Consider the following 27295-nt stretch of genomic DNA (forward strand, 5'->3'; position numbering starts at 1 on the left):
GTCTCTCTTTCCCCTTTACCTCTTCCTCCCTTCCCCCCTCTCTTTCCACCATCTTTCTCTCTCCCTCCCATTTCCCTCTCTCTCGCACTCTTTCTTTTCTCTTTCTCCTGATCTACTCTATCTCGTGCTTTTCACAATTTTCTCGACCCCCAACAGATTAATGCAGTTGCAGCCACAGCAGCTGAGCAGATGTGGTTAGTGCGCGTAGCGGAAGTATGGTGGATGGGGCATCTCTCCTAACTCTGCGCTTAAAAAGATGTTTGCGATTCAGGTAGGCGCCTGCCAGCGAGACGGCCGCTGCGCAGATGCTCTAATCAGTGAGAAAATTGCTTTACAGCTGCTAGCACCACAGCCAAGACGCCTTCCTGTGTTAAGTGAGTAACCTGGAGCCCAGGCATACAGGCTTAGGTCCCCATTTCAGTTTAACATGTGCCATGCTTGTCATTCTCCGCTTTGCCGTTTAAGTCTTAGCCTTCAAGATGTTTGTCTAGAGGCAGATTGTCGCTTGCAGAACTGAAGCTCATCTCTTGGTATGTTAACTTTAGAGGAGGTAACTTTAGAAGTTTACTAGAAGTTTAGAAGAATTACAAAGCAGAGTGATTCATCATTTACACCAGATGCAGAACATCAGCAAAGACATGTTTGCTGTCTGAAGTTCGCTTCTTTTAGTCTTTTAATGGGAGATGCTTTGGCTGTCACCAATCTCATCTCCCAAAAATACATGGCCAAAACCTCAAGCTGCTCAGAGTGTATCCAGAGCTGCATTTGTTGGATGTGGTTTAGGACATGGTATGACTTTACATAATCTAAAAGAAATACTACTGCTAAAAATAAACAAAATATTTACCTCATTATTCCGCTCATCGTGGTCCACTTCGAAGCACAACAGTATTTCAATACAGGGCGTTATGCAGATGGTAATGTTCTTAAACATTTAAATAAAGGCTATCATTGCTGTTCAATAAATCATTTCTTTTTAAGCTCATTTCCATAGTTTTTGCTTGTATTTAGTGAGATTAGTGCCAGCCGAATTCTAGTGCTTGTTAGAAATGTTAACCTAGCAGCTCCCATTGTAAAATAAAGAGGCAAACCCTTTCCCCCCTGAACTATTACTTGAAATTATATATGGAGGAAATTAAATGAAATATGTGAAAAAATATGGAGGAAATAAAAAAAAAATCTGTTAAATTAAAATTTTCAGTCTTTCTTTGATTTGAATTCACACAGTGCAAAAGACAGCATTTCTTCCTAGCATAATGGCTCTCAAAATAAATACTGTAAAGCAGTAGTGCTTGACATGACGGCGACGATGTGCAGCTCGTATTTTCATTGACTGACTGTGCCAGATAAATTTTTCTTTAGCATATTTGTTATATTAAAAGAGCACGAGTTATTGATAGCCTGTCAGCATTATGCTTACAACTTATTGTTCAGGAATGTGAATGATTGATGATGCAGGAGTGCATTCCTGAGCTCATGATCAATCTGAGTTATACAGCCACTGGCTTTACACTGTGGCCCGGTCTGCATGAGGAGCCCTGTAATGGTATGGCTTAAACCTGCCATATTATCAGTCTCAGCTTTTGGCTATTGGATTAGAGCGCGAGAGCTGTATTCAAGCTTCTAGCCAGGAGTGTGAAGAGGATTGGAGCTATAAATCCGCCGCCATATAGGTCATGAGATTAATAGGTTATTGCCGATCGAAGTGTTGTGTGAGCCCCAGCCATTTTTCATCCTCATAATTGGGAAGTGTTACACTGTTATTATGTGCCAGTTTGGGTTTGTTTGGCCAGGACATTGTGCTGGAGTATCATCCAGATCGGTGTGCGTGTGTTCTGTTCCAGTCAGTTTTGATGCTGAGGAAAGCAGGGAGATTGATGGGCAGTCTACAAGGTGGAAATGACAGTGGGATTGTTTACTGATCCTTGGCTTTGTCTATGCTTGGCAGGAGTGGAAAACAACCCTGGACCTTGTTACTACTAAAGCATTATGGTAGAAGATGTGTATTGTACTTGAGTGTTACTGAAACAGAATATTTGTACAGTTAAAATAAAATAAAATTCATCAAAGTCTGTCCCATAACAAAGAGAATTCTGTGAACTGTGAAGGTGTCCTGTGATATCTGGCACTAAGATGTTAGCATCAGATCCTTCCCTAGACAACTCATGTCAGTTGCTAGGCGGATCCTTCATGCATCTGATGGGATCCAGCATGTCCTACAGTGTAAACGGTGCAGGCATACCTGGCCATCCAAGTCATAGGAAAGAAAACAGGACTCCTCAGACCAGGAATCCTCCTTCCATTGCTCCAAGGTCTGGTCCAGATGCTTGAGTGTCCACTGTTGGCACTATTAATGGTGCTCCAGGGTTAGCATGGGCAGTCTGACTGGTCCAATGCGCTTGTGAGTTGTGAGGTATTCCTGCCTTTACCGTAACATTACGAATTTCTGAGATTTGTGCCACAGTAGCCCTTCTGGCGGTTCAGACTAGATTGGGCTAGCCTGTCCTGCCATCACACATCGATGAACCTTAGTATTTGATTTGTCCCTCCTCAGATCACAGTTAGTAAGTAGTTACCCACCACAGCTGACCAAGAGTGCCTTATTAAATTATTTTGAGCGGAGTGCACATATGGTGGCTTATTCTGCCACATCTTCGAAGGTGTGCCAATAAGCGTTGCAGGTTTTTGAACCATCTTGGAATCAATGAACAGTATCCTAATTTGTCTTTGTATTAGGACCAGTACCGCTCATTAGTCACCTCATCACACCCCACCAAACACTGTGGTCCTCACTTTCACTCACATGTTCTGTGCTTTTTTTCCAGGCCTGCCAGCAAGGCTGTAAAAAATACACACAGTGGCGGGTAGCATCATAAGTGCTATGTGTTTGCTGACCGGGATCCTGCTGAGCCCATATCAGTAAACCGCCGGTTTCGCCACCCTCGTTCTGGACACCACCTTGACTCAGTTTAATGTCAGAACTCGACCGCCCGAGCAGCGCTCATCATTGCGCACATGATTCCAATAAAAGCAAAGACCCCGTGTCGACGGAGTGTACGAGCTTTGATTCCATCCTAATTGGCTGTGTGTTTGCCTCTGGTTGTACGGATACAACTAATTAGGCTCAAGAGTGATAATTAAAATGATATAGCATGGCCCGTTAAAGCAGGAAATGTGCTTAGCGATAGCAATTAGGGAATTTATCACCTGTAAAGATCCTTTATTAGGCTACATTTTCATTTTTTTATCTTCGTGTGTGCAGTAGAGAAGCGGGTGCGTATGAAACACAAAAGGGCTTTTACAAAGGGGATTTTTTTATATAGACCTGTGAAGCTGCGGAGAGTGTGCTGTGATCCTCGGCGGCTGAACGCTTATCTGAGTTAGTGCTGCTCCTCCAGCGGCTAGTGCTCACCCCATCCGGAGCTTCCTCCTCATCTCCTCTCCACACACAGCACCATTAAAGTTTCATACGTGCGACGCACCCTCACCGGGAGGCTCTGGCTTGTTTGTGGCTCCGAATTCCCCTAATAAGAATTCTTCCGCTAAATCCCTCCCAGCCCCCCGCATTAAGCATTAAACACATCGGCCTTGAGAGAGAGAAACACCCGATAGCTCCGATGAGACGGGACAAAGAACAGATGCGTCGCTGATGTGTAAAACATGTCAGTGGGTTTCATATCTCTTGGTCTCTTACTCTTACAATGTCCTACAGACCTCCCCACCCTCTTGTCAGACACCTCCAGCTGTCTTATAAATTGAAGTAACTCTGGACACTGACTATCCCTTTTTTTATCATTGCAGTTCCACACTTCATTACTGGATCCCAACCAACTACCACTGTTCTGCCCATTGTACTATTTCACTGCTCTGACACACCCACTTGAAGTCAGCGAGATATTGTTAGCTAGCCTATTAGTTTGATCACTAGATGGGAAGAAAACATCAAACTATGCAGGGCTGTGGGTACTCCAGGACCAGGACTGGGAATCACTGCTTTAGAATACGTTTATAGTTCTGTTCCCTAAATCAGAAGCAGAAAATGATCCACTGTTGCAATTTTAGAGCTGAGCTGGTGGGTTTTAATGTATGTGTCCTTTCATCTGTCTGTGATATCCTTAAACGATCTGCCTCAGGAGGCCACACATTATCATTGTTTCCCAAGACTGCAAGCGTATTAAAGTCAGTGTAACACATGGCCTCATTTGGATGACTGCTAAAGTAAAATAGTGACAGCTTTGCATTAGGAGGTAATTTAATTGATGTTTGCAGTCATGCGTCTGTACGTACATTTTATAATGGTGTTGAAAGAACCAAATTCAGAGCTTGTAAAGAATAACATCAGAAGTTTTTAACCCCCAATATGAGTCTCTGACTATTGGACTATCTGACTATTTCCCCGGGTTTTTCTATAAATAATACAGATGCTTATACACGAGTAAACAGCAGTAAAATCACTATTTGTAATGAACATAACAAGACTACGTTTCTATAATGGGATTAAATTCTAAACTGATCTACTTTGTTTGGAGCAACTTTTTAAGCGGCTGTTTTAAACTCTATAGCGTTTAATAACTTACAGTCCAGTCTGATTGACCTACCTGACCATTCAGCTCCCAGTTCTTTTACAACTCAACGCAGTCATACGACTTTAGCCTCCTCCTTGGTTCTAAATGCGTTGTCCTGTGCTGGTTTACAACAAAAGAAAAGAGTGTGGTTCTCTCGCTGGTAGAACACAGCATTTTCACCGTAGTTTCTTTTCCAACCAGGCGTAATTCAAGAGTAGCATTCAAGAGCAGGGATGCAAGTAAACTTTCTTAATCTTCCCAAATAGATATAATAAAATATAAAATCTTGACGTTGCACAACTACAACCAGACTGTGTGGTTTTGGCAGTGTGGACAAAAATCACTTCACGTTTAAAGCAAGGCTCTAAGATAACCCCAAACTTTCCGTTCCGCCTTAAATAATGCAGCAGTTATGTTCTGCTGTTGAAATGGACACAGTGTAACTGCGGCACTATTTAAGGTGGAATGGAGAGTTAAAGACAGAAGCCAAATTTAGCTTTAGTTTTTTCACCTGCTAAATGGCAACGTACTTAGCAATTAAAATTAAGCTCTGTTTAGTTTTGCTTACTGAAAAAGTGTCACAGAAGAACCCTATGTAAGGTAGTTTTCTAAAATGTGAAGCTCGTCTGCAGCAGCTGAGGATCGTGTCCATGTCCAGCGCCAAGAGGACGGTATAGATGGCACACTGCTACAGCAAACCTAAGAATCAGAAGTGGACTGGAACCTTAAAAGCTGATACCTGATCCATTAATAATGCCTTGAACGGCCCCTAATCGTGAGTCACTGGATCAGATCGGGACATCCCTATCAGCATCCCTATCTTTAGTATGAACCCTTTGGTCCATTTCGATGTCTTCGGGTCCATGTTGCAGTCATACTTCAACTACTTTGTTTGGAAGTGGACTGAACCCCGACCCCCCTCCCAAGCAGGTCTGTCTCGACCTACTTTCAGGCAGAGTCTGATGTGGTTTGTTGTCTTGCTTGTTTGTTCAGTGCCAGAGTTTGAATGACAGTGTTCTCACTCGTTCTAATGAACCACACAAGCAGAGCAGTCGCACCACGGGTCCACTTTAATCAAACCAAACCTGCCAAGTTTGAACACACCCTTAGACCAACTTATGTACCACTTAACATGCGGCTCATACCAGAAATCTGTTACTGCCAGTGTGTGAAAGGGCGTGAAATATGCTTGCCCCCATGTTTGGCTTCATGGGACCTCACACAAACATAACCGCACACCAACGGCACTTGTTAAATCAGTGTGCCTCACAATCCTCAGCTTTACTCATGGAGTGCTTGAAGATGTTCCCCCTGGAGTCTAACCACAATTACGCCCTGATCGAAAACACATTCATCTTGTAATAACATCTAGCGTATGCTAATTGATGGAGGGGTGAGGAAGGCTTTGGGTATTAATCGGTCATGTGTGGAACGTGAGGGGCGACGCGTACTGAAATTACATTAGCATAGATTCTCATTTCTAGACTCCTCGAGCTGGTTCTGCGATTGATGCTTTGGGTAAACTGTTGGCGGCCTCTCTCTCTCTCTCTCTCTATGATAAAGGGGAGTGTGGGGGGGGGGCTTTAAGCGCCTCGCCCTTGCTCACTCTCTCCAAGGTGGCCATCTCGCCGTGGCTGCAGCGGCGGCAAAGAAATTGGCTCTACTCAACGGAGCAGGACGCAAGATAGCTGAAGCGCGAGAGTCAATTCCAAAAAGAACTTCATCCAGAGTTCCATTCCGGGATTGAATCGTCAATTTCCATTCAGGCCTGCTGCTGCTGCTGCTGCTGCTGTTGCTGTCCGGAATGGAAAATGAACACGTGTGAGCTCGCTTGCCCTTATGGGTAGTATTGCACCGGGTACGGCATCTGCTCGCTTCTGAAGTAGCAGCAATGCGATGGAGTCAGAAGTGGAATTGGACTGAGCCTGACCTTGGATCCGCAGGCCGATGGTGCAGGTGATAAATCCGTCCCGGTGTGCACGCTGCGGCCCAGCCGAGCCTTCCGGGGGCGGGTGTAATTATCAACAGAAGGCTGCCGAGATAAAGAGTTTGGAATGAGAGAGCGACTGGCAGCGTGTACCGCTATCTGAGCCGGGCCGCGAGGAACGGTGGTGGGCGAGAGATGCTAACAAAACGCTGCCAACAAAAAACCCGGCTTTGATGTCGCCCAGGCCTGCCTGAGCCCTGACAAAATGTCACCTTGTACACTAGACATGAAAGCACAGCCACTGTCAGAGGGAGGGAGGTGGTATGTGTATACGTGCAAGCATGTCTGCATGTGTGTGTTACAGAATCCACAGGATGTGGAAGCGTTCATCAGAAATACCCTTATTGCTTGTCAGACCGCTGTCAGATGAATGAGGCCGTTTTTTGATTTTATGAGAGGGCTAATTTCCCTTAACCCGCAAAACCTCTCACCCCAGACTGGCAGCAGCTGCCATTTAGCCATATGCCGTGAGATTTGGGCAGCAACTGAGAGGTGTGGATAATAGGCTAAAGCCTTGAGCCCAGCCAGACAGGTAGGTGTCCTGAGGTGATAGAAAATACCGCCTGGCTTTCAACGTTTCGTTAATACCACGGTCCATTTTTTAAGGATTACAGTCAGCAGACGTGACTGCAATGCCAACAGTACCCTTACGCCTCACGGGCCTCCGCTCAGCCTTCTCATGAAATTTCTAATGCAGTGGTTCACAACCTTGGTTCCTGGAGTGCCGCTGCCCACGTTTAAGTGTTCTCCCTGTTCAAAACACACCCACTTCAACTCAGGAAAGGCCTGTTAATAAAGTGATTAGTTGGATGGAGTGTGTTAGAGCACTGGGTCTTATCTCCAGTCCTGGGCCCTACAAGAATGTTCACCTGATTGAACTCATCAGTTAGTTATCAGTCTCTTCATTAGCTGAATCAGGAGGCTGACCAGGACTGTTAGAACCACTATTCTAATGGGTCAGAGTGGAATCATCTCCCATGGGTTTAGAGGTAGGCGAACCATATTTGCCCAGGCTGGAGCAACTCTGTCTGAGCAGCAGCTGTCAGCCACACCCACTAGAAGAAGGCCTGTTTCTGGAGCTCCACTAGCTCTCTGATCATCCCACTGATTTCAAACTTAATTAACCTACACGTCGCAATGTCCGCCGCTCGTATCGGCTGGCAGATCTATAGAGCGAGAAAGAGAGAAAGCCAGTGAAGCGAAGCGAGCAGAAGGGAGAGCAGAAATGATGGTTGTAGTGCCCGTATTGCAGCAGCTAGACAACAAAAAAACAAGGATCGAACATCGCTCCAAACGGACAGTGTTTCCAAGTGGAAAACTGTAGAACAGATGATGAAGCATTTATTTATGGGGTAGATTATCGCCCTGGTCCAAGTGGGGCCCACTCTAATTCCTTCTGTCCAGCAGAAAAGCGTGGACCAGGTGCACTGAAGATAAATGCAGCCGTACAAATTGCTGGCCTAAACAAAACGAGTGACACAGCAATGATTGCAGCATAAGAGAAACGCTGCTGTATTACTGATGTTGCAGAAGCACAACAAACTTTGGAAAGTCTGACCCCATTGTTGTTGGAGGGGCTATTGTTAGTGCGGAGCATGGCCTGAGAGTCCAGAAGTGCTGAGGGAGGTGAAAACATCCTCATCCCGACATTCCTGCATGCGGTAAGGGACAGCGGCTGGCTGGGGCAGAGCAGTGGACGGCTTTCTGCTCGTTTACGACTGTGACATTTCATGGAGGGTGGCGCTCAGACAGCGGCTAGCCTCCGCGCCTGTCGTGAAAAATAGCAGACGCATGCATGTTGATGTTAAGGAAAAAGGTCAGCGCTGTCTCAGTGGACCTAATCACCCGTTAGCCCTCTCTCAATGAGTGGCTCTCCTCTTTAGGCTGCAGTAACGAGAGAGAAAGAGAGAGAGAGAGAGAGAGAGATGGACTGTGTGTATCTGAATGTGTGTTAACTTCCAATGAACCACCTGCCACGTCGGACGTGTATTTGAGCCAGAGAACAGTGTTTTTTGCTTGCCTCATTAGGTTTCCATCCCTCTTAGCAGACTGTAGGGGGCTGTATGTGTCGAGCTTATTCGTAAGGGACTGTTGCTTTGCTCTGTCTGCCTGTCTGTCTGTCTGTTTTTCACTCTGTCTGTCTCTCCCTTCTCCACTGGTTAAAGCCATCATTAGCTCTGAGGGGCCGCAGGGATTAGCCAAGCGCTGGAGTTGGAGCTGCAGCTCAGTGCAGGGCCATCACGGCCAGATAATGGTGTTTGTTTAGCCATTACACAGACGCCTCTTAGCTGTGGGGCTCTGGGCCTCCGGATGCCTCCACTGAAGGGTGATGGCTGTAGAAAGCCAGACGCTTGGCTTAATCCCGGCACGTTAAAGACTTTGACATGGGCATGTCCTTCCAGAACCTGCATTAGTCACTGTGAAATGGCAATTATAGACCTACATAGGAGAAACTGGACTTTGGTTTGCAGTCATGATTTCGAAACAGGTTTACTGTTGAGGAAACTACGGGGCACAATTTTAATGAATGGATTCTGATTGGGCCAGCAGCTGGCGGCATCCTAGCTGTTGCTTCCCAGGGAACGTACGGCCGTTGAATTTACTCTTTATTATGGTTGAAAATGGACGTTTAAAACACATTCATATGTAGGCTTCGCAAAGACAGCTGGGACTCCATGTCTTGATTTCCTATTTCATTAAGCGTTAAATAATAAGTTCATGTAACAAAGTGGAAGATTCAGATTTTTCTGTGGACGATAATGCAGTGATTTTCTTTGATGGCTTCTGATGTGCCAGAGTAGTGCAACGGGTTAGAAATTTAAGTCAAGTCAAGAGGCTTTTATTGTCATTTCAGCTCTGTACAAGTACACAGTGAAATGAAGTTTTCCAGAACAAGAGTGCAACATGGAACAAAACGAGACCAAAAACAGTACAGGACAGGCTGCAGAAAGTGCAACGTGCAGATGTAGGTTACAGTGACATAAACTAAGCAAAAAAAAAACATCAAAAAGCACAGCTTTGTTGTCCTGGAAACGGTTGCAAGAGTTAAGTACCGTGCGACCGGTACCTCATAATTCACCCCATAATGAAAAAGCCATGAGCTAAAGATGGGAAAAGCGGCCTTATGAACAGAAGGCTGCCATTTTGATCCCCTGGACCAGCAGGAAATGGGGGGCCAGGAGACTGAAGGGAAGGTGCTTTCTTCTCCCTTTACATTCATGACAGAGTTCATTTGAGCAAAGTAATTTAGCCCCCCACAGTTACTCTATGGGCACTGAGATGGCTGCCCACCACTCTGGGGGGTTGTATCTGTGTTCACTGCCACAGATAGGCTAAATTCTGCTTTACTGTTGTACAATAGCTATGGCACACATGTGGTCTTAATCTTAATCTTAGAAATTGAGAAGAAAATTAGAGACTGTGTTGGTCCTCTTTTCAGTGACTACATTGGGACATCTTTTCAACATTCATTTTCAACTTTTCAACAACGGTCCTGGACATGATTTCAACATTGATCCAGTGGCCAATGTTCACTGGGTTTCTCATAATAGCAACCATGAGCTATGAAATCCATTAAGCTCCTCGATACGTATCCCTATAACACATAATCGTAAACACATCTCTTACTTTACGTTCTATATATCCTTCTTTCTGGCAGTGTCTTATCAGTGTCTTATCTTGAGGGTATCTTTAGAATCTGACCTTTTTGCACTCGCTTAAGGAGATGCTTTCCAAGAACACAACAAAGCACTTCTAGCCGCTGTGGATAGCAGCCTCTGCTGAATGCCATGAATGTAATGTAACTGTCATGAATGCCAGTCAACTCCCTCTCGACTTCTAGCCTGCTATCGTCTGCCCCGGCCATTCCTAAGCTGAGCTGCGGGGTGCATCGCAGCAGTTAGCCGCTGGGCTGCGAGCTGCTGTGTGCAGGCGGGAGACAGATGGCAGCTTGCACAGAGCAAGGCAACCATCTCACTGGAGTTAAAAACTGCTCTCTGACCCCCTGCTCAGTTTTCACAAGCCCAAACAAAGCCTCCTCTCTCTCTCTCCAGCTCTCGCACAATGCCACTTTCTCCCTCCACTAGCACACCACGGGTAGCCCGGGGGGTGTTCTTGGGGAGGCGTATAAACCTTGGCTTTCAGGACTCAGCAAAGAGAATACGAGATTGCGATCTCTGGCTTTTTAAGTGACACAGCGCTCACTTAAGTATTGTTCTTGGCCCCGAAAGGCAGGGCCATGAGGCTCGAGATAAGAGCAGGCTTTTGAAAGCAGTGTTTCATCAGAAGTGGATCAGTATTCCCCTTGAATCCATGGTGACAAAAGGAGGGAATCGCTGCTGTATTACCACTTGCGGCATGGCTCATTGGGCTTCATGAGCGCCAAGTGCAATCATTAAAGCCAATAAGGTGTGTAATAGATTTCTTCCATGACTTCTTAATTGTATGGAGTGTGTACGCAAGTGTAGAGGAGAGGACAGAGCGAGAGTGCGAGCAGAGCAGGCAGAGGTAGAATATCTGCAGCCTCTTTGCCATTCGAGAGTTTAATCAGGTTTTGTCTGGGCCAGCTGTGGCCCACGCTCACACATGGCATGCACACGTAAACAAAAGCATGCAAGCACACACACACATACACACGAAGCAGAGTATCTGTCAAGAGCAAGCTCATCCAGAATGTAGAGAGGCCTAGCAAGCTCAAGAGATTATCTCAGCATGCAGAGATCTCTGTGTGTGTGTGTGTGTGTGTGTGTGTGTGTGTGTGTGTGTGTGTTCCGCTACCCTTCACAGCTGGTACTGGGAGTGGTAATATGGAAAGAGCAGTAGGACCATAAACACTCATTTGGGCTATCAGGTCCAACAGTAATAAATACACTCTGCCGTGGGTAACCAGGGGCTTTTGGCAGAAAGCAGACAAATGGTGGCCTTACTCGCACATTAAGTTAAAGAACCCTCCAAGGGTAAGATCCCCTTCTCTCCTCCTCATTTTCTCTTCTGATCAAACGATAAGGCCTAATCTCAAATGTTTTTGGATTTCAAGCAGTTCATTATTGAGAAGTTATGGTGTAATTCATTCAGAAATCTTTGGATGTGGATGATGAAATTCCTGGGATTTATTTCTCTGCTAACTTTATTGGGGTCAGTTAGTCTAAGCTGTCTGGTCTACAAGAAAAGCTGTTAAACGTATACTGCCTTGCAAAAGCACTGAACCTGATTCATCTGGATTACAAATAATGCTAAAATCACCACATACGATTTTAGGCTTGATTTTCCTCTCATAGGCAGTTCTGGGAGCATTAAATCCTCTTATCAGAGGCAAATCAGTGTTCACTTGGAGCTCATTTGATCGCTATTTCAGGCACAGTGGTCACTGTAAGAAATCCCTTGGTTTTTACTTAAACAGGGAACCTCTGTGTTTTCTGAAAAGAAGTCATGTTGTCTTAGGACAGACATACAAAAGTCAGAGGTGATCCGGGAGCAATCCGAGAGTGTGCCGATGCTTCACAGTTGCTCGAAAAGATGTCTTGCAGGCTATATATCAGAGCCCAAACCCAGTCATACAGAATCAACAAGTGTGGCTACTTCTCACATGTGCGCAGTTTGGATACCAGGCAGGCTAGCTTGGGGGTTCCTTCTGGTGAAGGTTCTTATCTTGAATTTGTGACCCCCTGTTGATGATCAACCATATTACAAGACAAGAAGTTGTCCAGCGTAGTTTGTGCAGTGTAATGTGAACAGTACAGTGATCTGAATACATGAATACACAGGCACCTTGAACACACTCATATACCCATACACTTGCAAACCCACAAATATTGCACATGTTCGTCATCTTTCCCATGCAGAATGCTCACAGTATAACCTTTAGACCGAGGAAGTGGTTTTTGAGGGGGTGGGGGGTTGTGGCTCGTGGCTCGCCTGAGTTGCGCGAGTGCCCTTTGTAGAGGCAGTGCACTGATGTGATTGGCCTCTCTCGGGGCAGTGTGTATTGGTAGCAGCTGCCTCCCTGCCTCTCAGCGCTGGCCCAGTTGCCTTGGCGAGCCGCTCTCTCCCCCCTCAGTCAGTCAAATTGAAATAAATGAAGTGCCAGTCCCGACAGTGGGGTAATTGTTCATATGGAAATTGGATTGCTGTTGTCACACAAGCCTTTCCAAAAGCACCTCTGGAACCATTTTCCCTCTGCCCCCTCAGCGAGGAGGGTGCCAGCGCTTGCACACTTAACGACTTTAATTCCTCCTTTTTATTGCCTACAAAACAACAAAGCTTAAATTATCTCCATATCGTCCATGAAACAGTTGTTGCTATTGCCCTCTTGTTGCTCGCTGCTCACCCTCGCCGTCATCTACCGAGTGCATGCTTTATCAGGGTTTAGCAGACCACCAAAACATGACTGATAGAGATGATCAATCAGATAGAGAAAGACTGATTGGCCAATGAGAGTCGCCCCCATCACCCTCAACCCAATTTGGGCCTGAAGTGAATTGAACAGCCCTCGCGTTTTCGCGTGTGCGTCCGTGTGCGCTATGGCCTAAGATGAAATCTTCAGCTGTCATTATCCAGACAGCAATCTATCGGAGGCGGCATCTGAATGCATTAGTATCCAATGGAGAAAGCATCCATTACGCTTTCAGTAGGAAATCTGCTCTGTGTGGCCATGAATATGAAATGATCTCCTGCCCGTTGTCCATTGTCATTTCTTTTTAACAAACTTGGCAGGCAGGTTTCGCTTTGTTGTGGCCTCCCTGCAGGACACAGGCCTAGCTAAAATGCCTGACGTTGTCTCGTTGTGATGAAGTTGGAGCTTGGATTCTGAGGCTCCCCTTTGAAGCCGACGCCGAAGAGTCAAGGCCATGTGGTCTCATTTCCATTGTAATGCTCCTCACCTGGCTTCGCAGGCTGCTGTCAGCAGCTGTTTTCGCTCCCAGAGACTCTGAGAGCGCTAAACCGAGCATGCACCAGTTTAGCTCTGAGAAGGTGATGGGTTCGGATTTTTCGCAGGGGTCAGCGGCAGGGCATCTGTCTCTTCCACATGAGACACCCACGAGCACTCAGACAGCTCGCCAGGCCTCGCTGGCCTTGCCGGCCTCCAGAGGTGCATTCGGGCCCGCTCACACGTGCATATATGACTACACCTTGTCTGTCACTTCTTTACACTTCTTGTCTGAGTCCTTCCACTGGAGGCAGGCTTATACGGAGCCCCAGTGGAGTCTGGAGTCTAGACGGATTTTGTGCATGGAGTGTGTAGCAGGGTTTGTCGTTTATGAGGCAGGAGTTCTGTTTTAGTCGTACAGAACAGGTTTCCAGAAAAAAGCATCGGAAAGGACTAGATAAGCTCTTCAGGCAGTAATCTACTAATGAGCCCGTCCTTGGAACGTTCCCTGTCTCTGTCCTTCGTTTTCACTCTCTACACATATTCATGGAGTTTGCATTTGCACACATTTCCTTTCATTCTACCTTGCACTCTTGCTTTCATTCTCTTTTCCCCCCTTTCGTTGCCCTCCCACTGTGTCTTTTCTCGTTCTCCTGGAGGTACGCCTCCTGTTCTCCAGGACGATTATAATTTAACAGCATGGGCTTTCTGGCAGGATCACTCCAGATGTGCCTGGCTCATTAGCAATTGGCTGGTTTCATTATTATTTATCGCCGCCAATTTGCGCCGGTGTTCGCTTCAGGCTCGTTTTCCAGCCCAAAGTTAAATTTAGAAGTGGTAGTTTGTTTCCAGGCGCTCTAGCGATGGCGATAAAGCTACATGTGTGCGCGAGAGGAGTGTAAAGATGCCTGAAAGCGGATGGCGCCGCTCTGTTTCCCTGCTTTCTGATTGGATTGCAGCTCCGGCGCTACGGTGTGACACCTGTGTCATTGTGCCGGTGTTGCGCTGGTTCTCCTCAAGCCTTTGATGGCAGGCGAGCTCCAGTCTCTGGGATTAGGAGTGTGGAAGAGTGATGAAAAGGGAGGAAAGCGTTTGGGGAGTGGAGGCGTGCCAACGAAAAAAAAAGGGGGGGGGAGTAGTGTTCAGGATTTTCCATTCTTCACAGCGTTCAGTGACCCCCCAACCCAACATCTGAAGGAAATTTGTATAGCAGCATACTTTGTTGGGCGAAGTGAGCGATTTGCATGAATAAGCAAATGATTCTTTGAAGTTATGCTCTGTACAGTATGAGAGCGGAGATGAATTTCTGTCGCTCTAATCACAAGACTCTCTCTCTTCCAAAGTTTCTGTCAGGGAAAAGTTCCTCGCTGCATGTTTTAATAAAAAGACTTTTGTCTTCCTTTATGCTTTTTAGCAAGAAAGTGAAGGGAAATAGACACTTGTCTTAGCTGGGTTCTATTTTTGTTGGAATATATTTTTAAATAATATTTTGGTATTGTAGAAGCTCACCTGACATTGAACTACCTTCTAACTAAACGCCTCCAAGTTGAACCAAGTTGAATGTAAATGGTTGTCTATTGAATCTAACCCTAACCTTACCCTAAACCTTACATCTAACCCTAACCCTGCACCTAACCCTAACCTTACCTTCAACCTTAAATCTAACCCTAACCCTGCACCTAACCCTAACCTTACCCTAAACCTTAAATCTAACCCTAACCCTGCACCTAACCCTAACCTTACCCTAAACCTTAAATCTAACCCTAACCTTACCCTCAACCTTAAATCTAACCCTAACCCTGCACTTAACCCTAACCTAACCCTAACCCTAATCCTTAAATCTAACCCTAACCCTGCACCTAACCCTAACCTTACCCTAAACCTTAAATCCTTAAATCTAACCCTAACCCTGCACCTAACCCTAACCTTACCCTCAACCTTAAATCTAACCCTAACCTTACCCTAACCCTTAAATATAACCCTATCCCTGCACCTAACCCTAACCTTACCCTAAACCTTAAATCTAACCCTGCACCTAACCCTAACCTTACCCTAAACCTTAAATCTAACCCTAACCCTGCACCTAACCCTAACCTTACCCTCAACCTTAAATCTAACCCTACCCCTGCACCTAACCCTAACCTTACCCTAAACCTTAAATCTAACCCTAACCCTGCATCTAACCCTAAACTTACCCTAAACTTTAAATCTAACCCTAACCCTGCACCTAACCCTAACCTTACCCTAAACCTTAAATCTAACCCTAACTCTGCACCTAACCCTAACCTTACCCTAAACCTTAAATCTAACCCTAACCCTGCACCTAACCCTAACCTTACCCTAAACCTTAAATCTAACCCTAACCCTGCATCTAACCCTAAACTTACCCTAAACTTTAAATCTAACCCTAATCCTGCACCTAACCCTAAACTTACCCTACACCTTAAATCTAACCCTAACCCTGCACCTAACCCTAAACTTACCCTAAACTTTAAATCTAACCCTAATCCTGCACCTAACCCTAAACTTACCCTACACCTTAAATCTAACCCTACCCCTGCACCTAACCCTAACCTTACCCTAAACCTTAAATCTAACCCTAACTCTGCACCTAACCCTAAACTTACCCTAAACTTTAAATCTAACCCTAATCCTGCACCTAACCCTAAACTTACCCTACACCTTAAATCTAACCCTACCCCTGCACCTAACCCTAAACTTACCCTAAACCTTAAATCTAACCCTAACTCTGCACCTAACCCTAAACTTACCCTAAACTTTAAATCTAACCCTAATCCTGCACCTAACCCTAAACTTACCCTACACCTTAAATCTAACCCTACCCCTGCACCTAACCCTAACCTTACCCTAAACCTTAAATCTAACCCTAACCCTGCATCTAACCCTAAACTTACCCTAAACTTTAAATCTAACCCTAACCCTGCACCTAACCCTAACCTTACCCTAAACCTTAAATCTAACCCTAACTCTGCACCTAACCCTAACCTTACCCTAAACCTTAAATCTAACCCTAACCCTGCACCTAACCCTAACCTTACCCTAAACCTTAAATCTAACCCTAACCCTGCATCTAACCCTAAACTTACCCTAAACTTTAAATCTAACCCTAATCCTGCACCTAACCCTAAACTTACCCTACACCTTAAATCTAACCCTAACCCTGCACCTAACCCTAAACTTACCCTAAACTTTAAATCTAACCCTAATCCTGCACCTAACCCTAAACTTACCCTACACCTTAAATCTAACCCTACCCCTGCACCTAACCCTAACCTTACCCTAAACCTTAAATCTAACCCTAACTCTGCACCTAACCCTAAACTTACCCTAAACTTTAAATCTAACCCTAATCCTGCACCTAACCCTAAACTTACCCTACACCTTAAATCTAACCCTAACCCTGCACCTAACCCTAATCCATTATCCTTACCATTGAATCAACCCTAACTCTTAACCCTAACCTTAAACTATACACTAAATCTAACCCTATAAGGGTAGGTTAGGGTTAGGGTTAGGTGTATGGTTACATTCTATGGACAGTAATTTCCATTCAGCTTACAATTCAGTTGCATTTAATAGACGGCTGAATGTCAGGTGAGCATCTACGAGGCATCTAAAATGGACCATCCAAGTAAAGTGATCCCCATCGAGTAAATTCTGGCAGCATGGAGTCCATGAATCTACAGTCTTGTCAGAGACATTTTTGTTTCATTCAGTTAAAGATGCCAATTAACTTCATCTTGATTGCACACTTAACCATGTCATTCAACCCCGAGCCAATTAGTATCGTGCCACTGATTGCATTTTGCCATTTAGGTAATGGGAGTGGACTTGTAACTTTTAACTTCTTCCTCATTCTTTCTATATGGCTCGGCTCCTGTGTATCGCTACAGAGTTGATGGATGAAGGCCCATGTGCCATGACCTTTTGTCTCGCATTAGCGACCCAGGAGACGTGTCAGGCTAATCGGATAAAGAAAGACACATGTGTGATGTGCAAGTGAAGTCTCCACAAGTGATCTATACGTCTAAGAGCCATTTCCTTTGTGTGCAGGAGCCTGGTATTGAATTAGGGTTTGTGTCAGGGGTTTTAACTCGCGCTCCTTGTAAAATCCCTGATCTGTCCTCTTAGATTAGTGGTTAATCATTACTGTTGCTTCACAGACAGCTGCGACCTGAATCACAGGGTGTTGGTCGTTTTGTGTTAAGATCAGCCTCCCTGACCCAGGTTTACGGTTAAGGAGGTAATATGTCATTTTCTTTTACGACCTGATGAAATAGTAGGTACGGAGGCGGACATATTGGCTCTTGGAAGTGTAGGAGCTGGGCGAATGCTAGCTCACAGGAAGTACATCAGTGTGCCTGTATCATACCCATAGGAATGCACATAATTAGGTAATCTATCGAAATAGAGCACCTCTAAAAAGAATACTGTAAGAGAGAATGCACTAAATCAGCCATTCATGCCGATTGAGAGGTGCTCTTTTTTATTAGGCAAATGTAAATGAATCTTTCCCAAGGATTCACCTTGGTTCAGCATGCAGTATACGTACTGAAGCTAGGTCTCAAACCCCAGCCTGTACATTAACTACACAATATCAGCTATGCTGTGTCACCTATGCTATAGCCTGTCAACTATACTGTGCCATTTACTGCTGCTTAGTGTGAATATATATTATGCTAAGAGTACATTGAGTGTACTGAATATATAGTATATAGAGAGGTCATTGAGTGTACTGAGTATATAGTATATAGAGAGGTCATTGAGTGTACTGAGTATATAGTATACGGAGAGGTCATTGAGTGTACTGAATATATAGTATATAGAGAGGTCATTGAGTGTACTGAGTATATAGTATATAGAGAGGTCATTGAGTGTACTGAATATATAGTATATAGAGAGGTCATTGAGTGTACTGAGTATATAGTATATAGAGAGGTCATTGAGTGTACTGAATATATAGTATATAGAGAGGTCATTGAGTGTACTGAGTATATAGTATATAGAGAGGTCATTGAGTGTACTGAGTATATAGTATACGGAGAGGTCATTGAGTGTACTGAGTATATAGTATATAGAGAGGTCATTGAGTGTACTGAGTATATAGTATACGGAGAGGTCATTGAGTGTACTGAGTATATAGTATATAGAGAGGTCATTGAGTGTACTGAGTATATAGTATATAGAGAGGTCATTGAGTGTACTGAGTATATAGTATATAGAGAGGTCATTGAGTGTACTGAATATATAGTATATAGAGAGGTCATTGAGTGTACTGAGTATATAGTATATAGAGAGGTCATTGAGTGTACTGAGTATATAGTATATAGAGAGGTCATTGAGTGTACTGAGTATATAGTATATAGAGAGGTCATTGAGTGTACTGAGTATATAGTATATAGAGAGGTCATTGAGTGTACTGAGTATATAGTATATAGAGAGGTCATTGAGTGTACTGAGTATATAGTATACGGAGAGGTCATTGAGTGTACTGAGTATATAGTATATAGAGAGGTCATTGAGTGTACTGAGTATATAGTATACGGAGAGGTCATTGAGTGTACTGAGTATATAGTGTATGGAGAGGTCATTGAGTGTACTGAGTATATAGTATATAGAGAGGTCATTGAGTGTACTGAGTATATAGTGTATGGAGAGGTCATTGAGTGTACTGAGTATATAGTATATAGAGAGGTCATTGAGTGTACTGAGTATATAGTATATAGAGAGGTCATTGAGTGTACTGAGTATATAGTATATAGAGAGGTCATTGAGTGTACTGAGTATATAGTATACGGAGAGGTCATTGAGTGTACTGAATATATAGTATATAGAGAGGTCATTGAGTGTACTGAGTATATAGTATATAGAGAGGTCATTGAGTGTACTGAGTATATAGTATATAGAGAGCTCATTGAGTGTACTGAATATATAGTATATAGAGAGGTCATTGAGTGTACTGAGTATATAGTATACGGAGAGGTCATTGAGTGTACTGAATATATAGTATATAGAGAGGTCATTGAGTGTACTGAGTATATAGTATATAGAGAGGTCATTGAGTGTACTGAGTATATAGTATATAGAGAGGTCATTGAGTGTACTGAGTATATAGTATATAGAGAGGTCATTGAGTGTACTGAGTATATAGTATATAGAGAGGTCATTGAGTGTACTGAATATATAGTATATAGAGAGGTCATTGAGTGTACTGAGTATATAGTATATAGAGAGGTCATTGAGTGTACTGAGTATATAGTATATAGAGAGGTCATTGAGTGTACTGAGTATATAGTATATGGAGAGGTCATTGAGTGTACTGAGTATATAGTATACGGAGAGGTCATTGAGTGTACTGAGTATATAGTATATAGAGAGGTCATTGAGTGTACTGAGTATATAGTATACGGAGAGGTCATTGAGTGTACTGAGTATATAGTGTATGGAGAGGTCATTGAGTGTACTGAGTATATAGTATATAGAGAGGTCATTGAGTGTACTGAGTATATAGTATATAGAGAGGTCATTGAGTGTACTGAGTATATAGTATATAGAGAGGTCATTGAGTGTACTGAGTATATAGTATATAGAGAGGTCATTGAGTGTACTGAGTATATAGTGTATGGAGAGGTCATTGAGTGTACTGAGTATATAGTGTATGGAGAGGTCATTGAGTGTACTGAGTATATAATATATAGAGAGGTCATTGAGTGTACTGAGTATATAGTATATAGAGAGGTCATTGAGTGCACTGAGTATATAGTATATAGAGAGGTCATTGAGTGTACTGAGTATATAGTGTATGGAGAGGTCATTGAGTGTACTGAGTATATAGTATAAAGAGAGGTCATTGAGTGCACTGAGTATATAGTGTATGGAGAGGTCATTGAGTGTACTGAGTATATAGTATAAAGAGAGGTCATTGAGTGCACTGAGTATATAGTGTATGGAGAAGTCGTTGAGTGTACTGAGTATATACTGTACTGAAAGTACAGTCAATTATCAAGCAATTAAGTTTGAGTCATTGTGATCATGTACATAATGCGTGACATTAAACACGTTCATTTGCTCATATGAGTATTAAAAAGCATACACACTTGCTTAATGAGCACTCCATGTGCAGAGATCTGATCTCAGTTAAAATAGTGCTGTACGCAGTGCAGAGAACGGCTCCCTACAGGCAGACAGAAGAACCTGGATTGCCACTGCTGCAAACAGCCCAAACTGCACACACTCGCATCTTGTATCACTGTTTTCAACTATTGTTGAAAATTGTTTAAGGGAATGAATTAAAAAGGGCAGACACCTCTACCTGGAGAAATGGAATTTAAAATGAATGAGCTTCATACTCAGAAGGGGGAGAAAAAGAGGGTTGGGATAAAGCAGGGCAATGGAGGAACAGGAACTTTTATGGAAATGAGAGTGTGAGCTGAAATTAACAGAGCCCTGGGGGGTGAATGGATAATGAGTCGTGCGCGTGGTCAGAGTTGCAGGGAGAAGGCAGGTTAACATAACAGCCATCCACGCTCAGCCGGGTGGGACTTCATCAGGGTTTTGGGTTTGACAAGCGTGCCTCCAGGTTTAACTGTCTGACTGGAATGAGGAACAGAGGCCCCACTGCTGCTGATGGTGCCACCTGTGGAGTTCTCCAAAGGAGGACTGCGCTGTGAATGAATGTGTGTGTGTGTGTGTGTGTGTGTGTGTGTGTGTGTGTGTGTGTGTGTATGAGAATGCATACTTGTACGTTTTTTCCTGGGAGTCAAGCAGTGTGTGCTCTCTCAGTGGTCTGTCTGTGTTGATGTATGTGTGTTTGTGTGTGTGTGTGTGTGTGTGTGTGTGTGTGCTTGTATCTGTGAGTCAGATTGCTTCGCTGTCATTTAAATGTAATGAAATAAGCAACAGATGATTGACTGTGCTCGAGCAGCTGTGACCAAACTAAGATTAATGTCCTCAGAGAGCGAGAGATAGAGAGAAAGTGTGTGTGAGAGGGGGTGGCGTGGGGATAGGAGTTGGCCATTGTAGACCTTCACTTTGTGTTCTAGTCTTACAATTCAAACACTCCCCTCCAAACTCTTTACGCTGAACTTATGAACACCTGTAGCTCCATTGGAATAATTGAATAGAGGCTCAGCAGTCCTCGAGAGCCTATCGGACTAGCGGAACCACTGTGGGCCTTTTTCTGTGCAAATCTCAGAAGTAGGTCTAATCGTTCATAAAAAAAATATATTTTGGCATGTATTGTCCCAGCAGAAGCTCCTGGCTACCATTAACCTCAGAAATAGTTTCAGCTGAGCGATTTTGTGAAGGTATCACAGGACTGGGTACTGTTTTTAGCTGCTGAAAACATTTCATTCATTTTTCTCCCTCACTCTCTCCCTCTCTCTCACACAGAGATGGCGGGTTGGGTGCAGGCGGTCCTGTTCTTGCTGTGGTCCGTTTCTGCTGATGGCTCTGCAGGGTTTTTGGAGTTCCCCACAGACACGCGCATCAACAACGTGGTTCAGGACCCCGTCACAGGCCGAATTTACCTGGGTGCAGTCAACGCCATTTACCAGCTTGACGCCTTCCTCAAGCAGCAAGCTAAAGCTGAGACTGGACCAAAGAAGGATGCTCGGAGCTGCACGCCGCCCGTCTCCACCTGTACGTCCACCGAACTTAAAGACACCAACAACGTCAATAAGCTCCTGCTGGTCCACCCCACCAACGGATCTCTGATCGTGTGCGGGAGCGTGTACAGAGGCATCTGCTCGCTTCTGAACCTCAGCAATGTGAACCAGGAGATCTACTACAGCGACAGTAAAGGGGAAAGGACGTATGCCGCCAGCATCGAGGAGAACGTTTCTGTCGTGGGCGTGATGGCAACGTTCCAGTTCAAGGACAACCCGGATAAAAAGCCATTTTACGTCTTTCTGATTGGGAAGGGCTACGGGGGCCAGGAGGACAACCCTAAACTCATCACCACTCGCATCCTTGAGAACTATAAGGAATGGGTGGTGTTTGAGAGTATCGTGGAGGCCTCTCCAGTGCAGGCCATCCCCTTTGCCCCCATGTACCAGCACCAGTTCCGCTTTGCCTTCAAAGACTCCGGCTTCGTGTATTTTCTCTTCTCTCGCACCCGGGGCGGGTCGGACAACAAAAACTTCACCTTCTTGTCACGCCTGTGCGAGAAGGATGAAAGTTACTACTCCTACACAGAGCTGCAGCTGAACTGCAGTCGAAACGGAGTCCAGTATAACAAAGTCCAGGCTGCGTACGTAACCGAGCCAGGAAAGGAGCTGGCTCGCGCCATGCTGGATTCTGGTCAGTACGGCACTGTTACAGTCTGGGATAAAGTGCTGTTTATAGTGGCCAGTCCAGATGGCGAGGATGCTACAGACTCCGCGCTTTGCATGTATCCATTAAAGCGCATTAATGAGAGGGTGGAGGACATCCTCAATGCCTGCTATACTGACTATGGGAAAATTGGAGGCAGACCAGCTGTGTACAGCCCTTACAAATCCAGCACAGACAATCCCTGTGAGAATCATCACACTGTAAGTAGCACAGTGACGACATGAAACCAATTAAATTACTGCAGTGTTTCTCAACCCAGTCATCAGGGCTCTGCACACTCAATAGTATTGCTCTGTCTCTGGTTCCTGTACACCTGTACCGTGCATTCACTGTTCTGAATGACCTGGTTCAAGTGTGTTGGGTCCGCAGACAGGGCAGAAATGCAGCCTTTCTCTGGGCCTGTGAAGACTGGGTTGGGAAAACAATGGCGTACCAGAGAGACTTGCTCCTGGAGATCTCTCTCATCGTGCAAAGCTTGATTCTAAGCCTGATCAAACGGCTGACCTTGCAAATCAAAGACTTTCAGCATGGTCATCCATTGTGAGCATATGCTTATTAGACTGGATGTATTGATTCCAACCAGTAAACTTGTGCATTCTTAGTTTAGAAATATGTTTTCTAAAGCCCTATTCGAGCTGGACGATTTGTGCAGGATGTGTAATTCCCCTCAAATTATCACTTATAGCCCAGATTAAAAGGCATAACCTGGATCTGTTATGCAAAAGGTGTCACACTTAATGTCACCATAACACGGTATACAGCAAGCATGGCAGAGAAAAATAAATGCAAATAATGCAGATGGCATTGAGGACAAAGGAGCAGTCAAGTCACACTCCGTTCAGACAAAGTGTTCACTTTGTCTTCCAGACAGAGAGAGGAAGTGTTGCCTATTAACTACTTTTGCTATGACGTAACCATGAGGACAGACAGGACCACCTATCACTGAGGGAGCTCCAGGTTCAGTGAATTAAAGGAGGCCTTTCAGTCTGTCAGACCTAAAATCATGGATCTCACCCGTAATCGCTTGAATTACAGGACGTCCTCAGGTCAAACTAATCCAGCTTGAATAGGGTTTAAGAGAGAAGACACTTTTGTAAGGATATAACCACTGTCCTGCCTGAGAGGCTTCAGCGGATTCTTCAGAGGCTTAAAACTCTCCGTTTCCTCCATTGTAGAAAGACATAGTGGACCAGAACAGGTGTGGAGCAGAGTTCCTCCGTTACCCACTGGCCAGCAGACCACAATTCGCCCTGCAGGCAGAGGCAGTCTTCTCCAGACAAGGTCGAGGTCATCTGACTGCTGTGGCCATCGCTGTGGAGAACGACCACACTATAGCTTTTCTGGGGAACAGCGTGGGAGAGGTGGTGAAGGTAGGCATTACAGAGCTGAAAGCTAGCAGATTTATTTCCAGAGCCTTATTGAAAGCACTGTAGCACCATGAATTGCGGTTTAGCTAAAATACTCATGGTTTGAGTGCCAGTTGAGGTAGACTGGTAGCATGAGGCAAAATAATGCAGGCAATGGAAGCAAAATAGTGTCCAATTAGTCATCTACCAAAGCCGGCAGCTTCATGCCACATGCTTTCCATAGCTCGCATCCAACAGGAATAAAAAGGAGGATTTTTGGCAGGTGAGAAATTCTGTGTTGTAATTCTGTGAATCTATCTGCCAGAAGGAAGGAAGGAAGGAAGGAAAGAATGTGTATCAGAATTATTGGAATGCCCTATTGCAGGCTTGATAAACACAGCACATTTGGTTCGTAGACAAATCTGGCGTGTTTGCTTTACACCGACGTGCGGGTCTGATAAAAGGGTACAGGCTTATTGTGATTACAGATCAGATCAGCTTCTCCGAGACATTTTGAGAAGATAGGCGCCAGTAGATTTGTTTTTAGATTATGAGACACATGGATCCTCCACTTTCAGGAGTGTACTGAAGCCTCCTATACATGGATTCTCTCCTTCATTAACAGCAGAACTCTGGCAGTTTGAATCAAGAAGAGAAGCCTAGATTGCGATGGCTGGCATCTTCCTTTCACTCATCCAGGCATTGCATGTAGCATCACTACCCATAATGAAGAGTCCAAGAGGGTATTTTTGGAGGTTTAGAGCAGGTTCCCGGAGTTTGTGGTCATTAACGGCTTGTAGACCATTAGTTTGGGAATGACATTTTGTCAGGTGTGTCTCAGGTGCGTGGGACGCTGTGTGTGGGTTTTTGCGCGGTGGGTAAGGATGACGGATGTGTCTTGTCCCATGCTGCACTGTATAATTGTAACCTGCTCCATGTCTATTGTTCTCCGACTCTGCAGGTTCATTTGTCAAGCAGTCCGGATGTGTACATCAGGGTTCCCGGGGACACCACGGGCGATCGTGTGAATAAGAACCTTTTCTTTGACAAGACCCAGAGCCACCTGTACATCACTACAGAGAAAAAGGTGCTGCACTAAAGCCATTTATCATGGCATTAAGTTTGTGTGTGTTTGTGAAAGGGTTCATTTCTCTGCCTGTCAGCGATGTTTGATGTTGCAGGGAATATGCCCTAATGCCTCCACCGTGTACCGCGCTCGCTGATGCGGCGTGTATGCTTCCATAATGATATCCAAACAAAGGCGGGATGGCTTAAAATAAGACTAAATCAAAGGTTTTCGTGCTGTTTTTGTGGACGTTAGATCACTAAGGTGCCAGTGCAGTCCTGCCATCAGAAGACTGACTGCGAGTCCTGTATGGCCCTGAAAGATCCATACTGTGGCTGGTGCGTCCTGGAGGGCAGGTGAATATTATTTATAATGTGTTTTTTCCATTAAATGTAAGGTATTGTACGACTCCATGCAAATTCGGTGTTATAATATGTTTACCAAACAGCCACCAGGAAAACAAAAGTATGTGCCAGATATCTGAATACTCCTCAGGCAAGGTGTAGCTAAATCAGTACAGGCTAGACCAGATCTTCGAATAGGACTCTGTAGATGATTTCAGGATGTGAGCATGGAAATTCTGAATAGGAAATTCTTCCATCATTTAATTGAGTGAAAAACCTTTTTTTTGGATCATGGACGCCCACACTCTACACAGCTTTTTTGGATAGACTTTTGAAAGGTTTGTATGGTGTGCGGGTGCAATGTACAGAAATAGGCATTTTACAGAGCACTTCATTCACTGATCCACAGCAACAAGAGCAGTTTTAAATGCTCTTACATATATTTTAAGTTGTAAGGTCTTGAAGATGAATAAGCAGTGGCGTAAAGGCAAATTTCGATTTGTGAGAGTTTTGCTCAAGTGCCATCTGCACAAACAGTTTGACTTGGTTCCACTCTACAGTTTCAACACCCCCACCACCACCATTCAAAATGAAAGCGTATGAGTTTGAGGATGGATGTGCAAGTGTGCCGATGTACCAGTCGATAAGAGGGGCTCTGACTGGAACCTGCACTGTTTACAGAAATAAATCACCACAATGCATCATAGACTCTGTACTGAAAATACTTTGTTGTGCTTATACACAACACTGCGCATACACGCTTGTTAGTCCAACTTTCAGACTATTCAGACTTCAGTGCTTCTCAAATGTTCTGCAGTTCAGTACCCCCTAAACGTCCTGCTCTATAACCCCCCAACACACATACACAGACACACACACGCCAGCATGTTGGCATGAGGTGCATGTAAGAATTTAGATTTGTTTTATGTATATATATATATATAAAATGGCAATTGCAAAATTTAGTAAAACCAATCCCCCCTCATAGACTGATGATGAAAAGACTAAAATGAAAAGAAGATTATGTTAAGTTTGTCTTGACACAGAGGGGACACATAACACCGCTTAGGAACCCCTGTATTAGTGCTTAGCCCATTGAGCTTTTTTCTCTGATCACCATCCATTTCTAATCATTTCTAACCGAACCGTCTTCAGATACTGACTGTAGACGGCATTAGAAATTAGAACTGAAAGCTCAGTATTTCAAACACGAAGCTAAAATCCATGGAACACAATGAAAGCCCTCCATATGGCAGCGCACTGCCTGTAACTCAAACCGCCATGATGGAGTGAGTTGTGTTTTGTGCCGGTTCTGCTCCCACACCGTAGATGTACGAGGAGGTCCGAGTGCAGTCGAGCTGAAGAGAAGAATGGTTGGCTGTGGAGCCCCAAACAACAGTGTGTTAAAATAGTCTCCTTCCACCCGCCCAACCTCAGCTGCAAGAGATCCCAGCAGGTGAGCACACAGGTCTCAGAGACACAATTACCACGCTTATTTTTAAACTTCCGCTCTCAAACAATCATTAGAAAAGCTGAGCTGAGCTGGGCTGCGTTCTGCCCAACAACTGCACACTGTAGCCATATGGTGAATGTACAGAAAGAGTAGATTGCACGCTAGTGCAGTTTTGTAACTTGCTTTTGCAGTTGCTTGCACAGTACTTTATTAGTCATATTGTTTATGCTTTCATTCTGCTCTTTAACAGTGGCTTAATGGTCCCATCTTTGATCACACGTGGAATATTGTAAGTCTTCTGTAAAGTCTTCATTT

General features: G+C 44.5%; 1 protein-coding gene across 6 annotated transcripts in view; it reads left to right on the forward strand.

The window, feature by feature from the left end:
- The window catches only part of plxnb2b (plexin b2b), a 158798-nt gene that overhangs the window by 89958 nt on the left and 41545 nt on the right, over positions 1-27295 (forward strand). For all 6 annotated transcript variants that reach the window (XM_072672363.1, XM_072672364.1, XM_072672367.1 and 3 more), the window contains 5 exons: positions 21830-22971; positions 23947-24141; positions 25079-25204; positions 25439-25539; positions 26857-26983. In XM_072672363.1, coding sequence (XP_072528464.1) covers positions 21830-22971; positions 23947-24141; positions 25079-25204; positions 25439-25539; positions 26857-26983 — 1691 coding nt within the window. The remainder of the gene's footprint in view (positions 1-21829; positions 22972-23946; positions 24142-25078; positions 25205-25438; positions 25540-26856; positions 26984-27295) is intronic.

Source organism: Salminus brasiliensis, chromosome 2 (genome assembly GCF_030463535.1).
Source record: "Salminus brasiliensis chromosome 2, fSalBra1.hap2, whole genome shotgun sequence".
NCBI classification, from domain to species: Eukaryota; Metazoa; Chordata; class Actinopteri; order Characiformes; family Bryconidae; genus Salminus; species Salminus brasiliensis.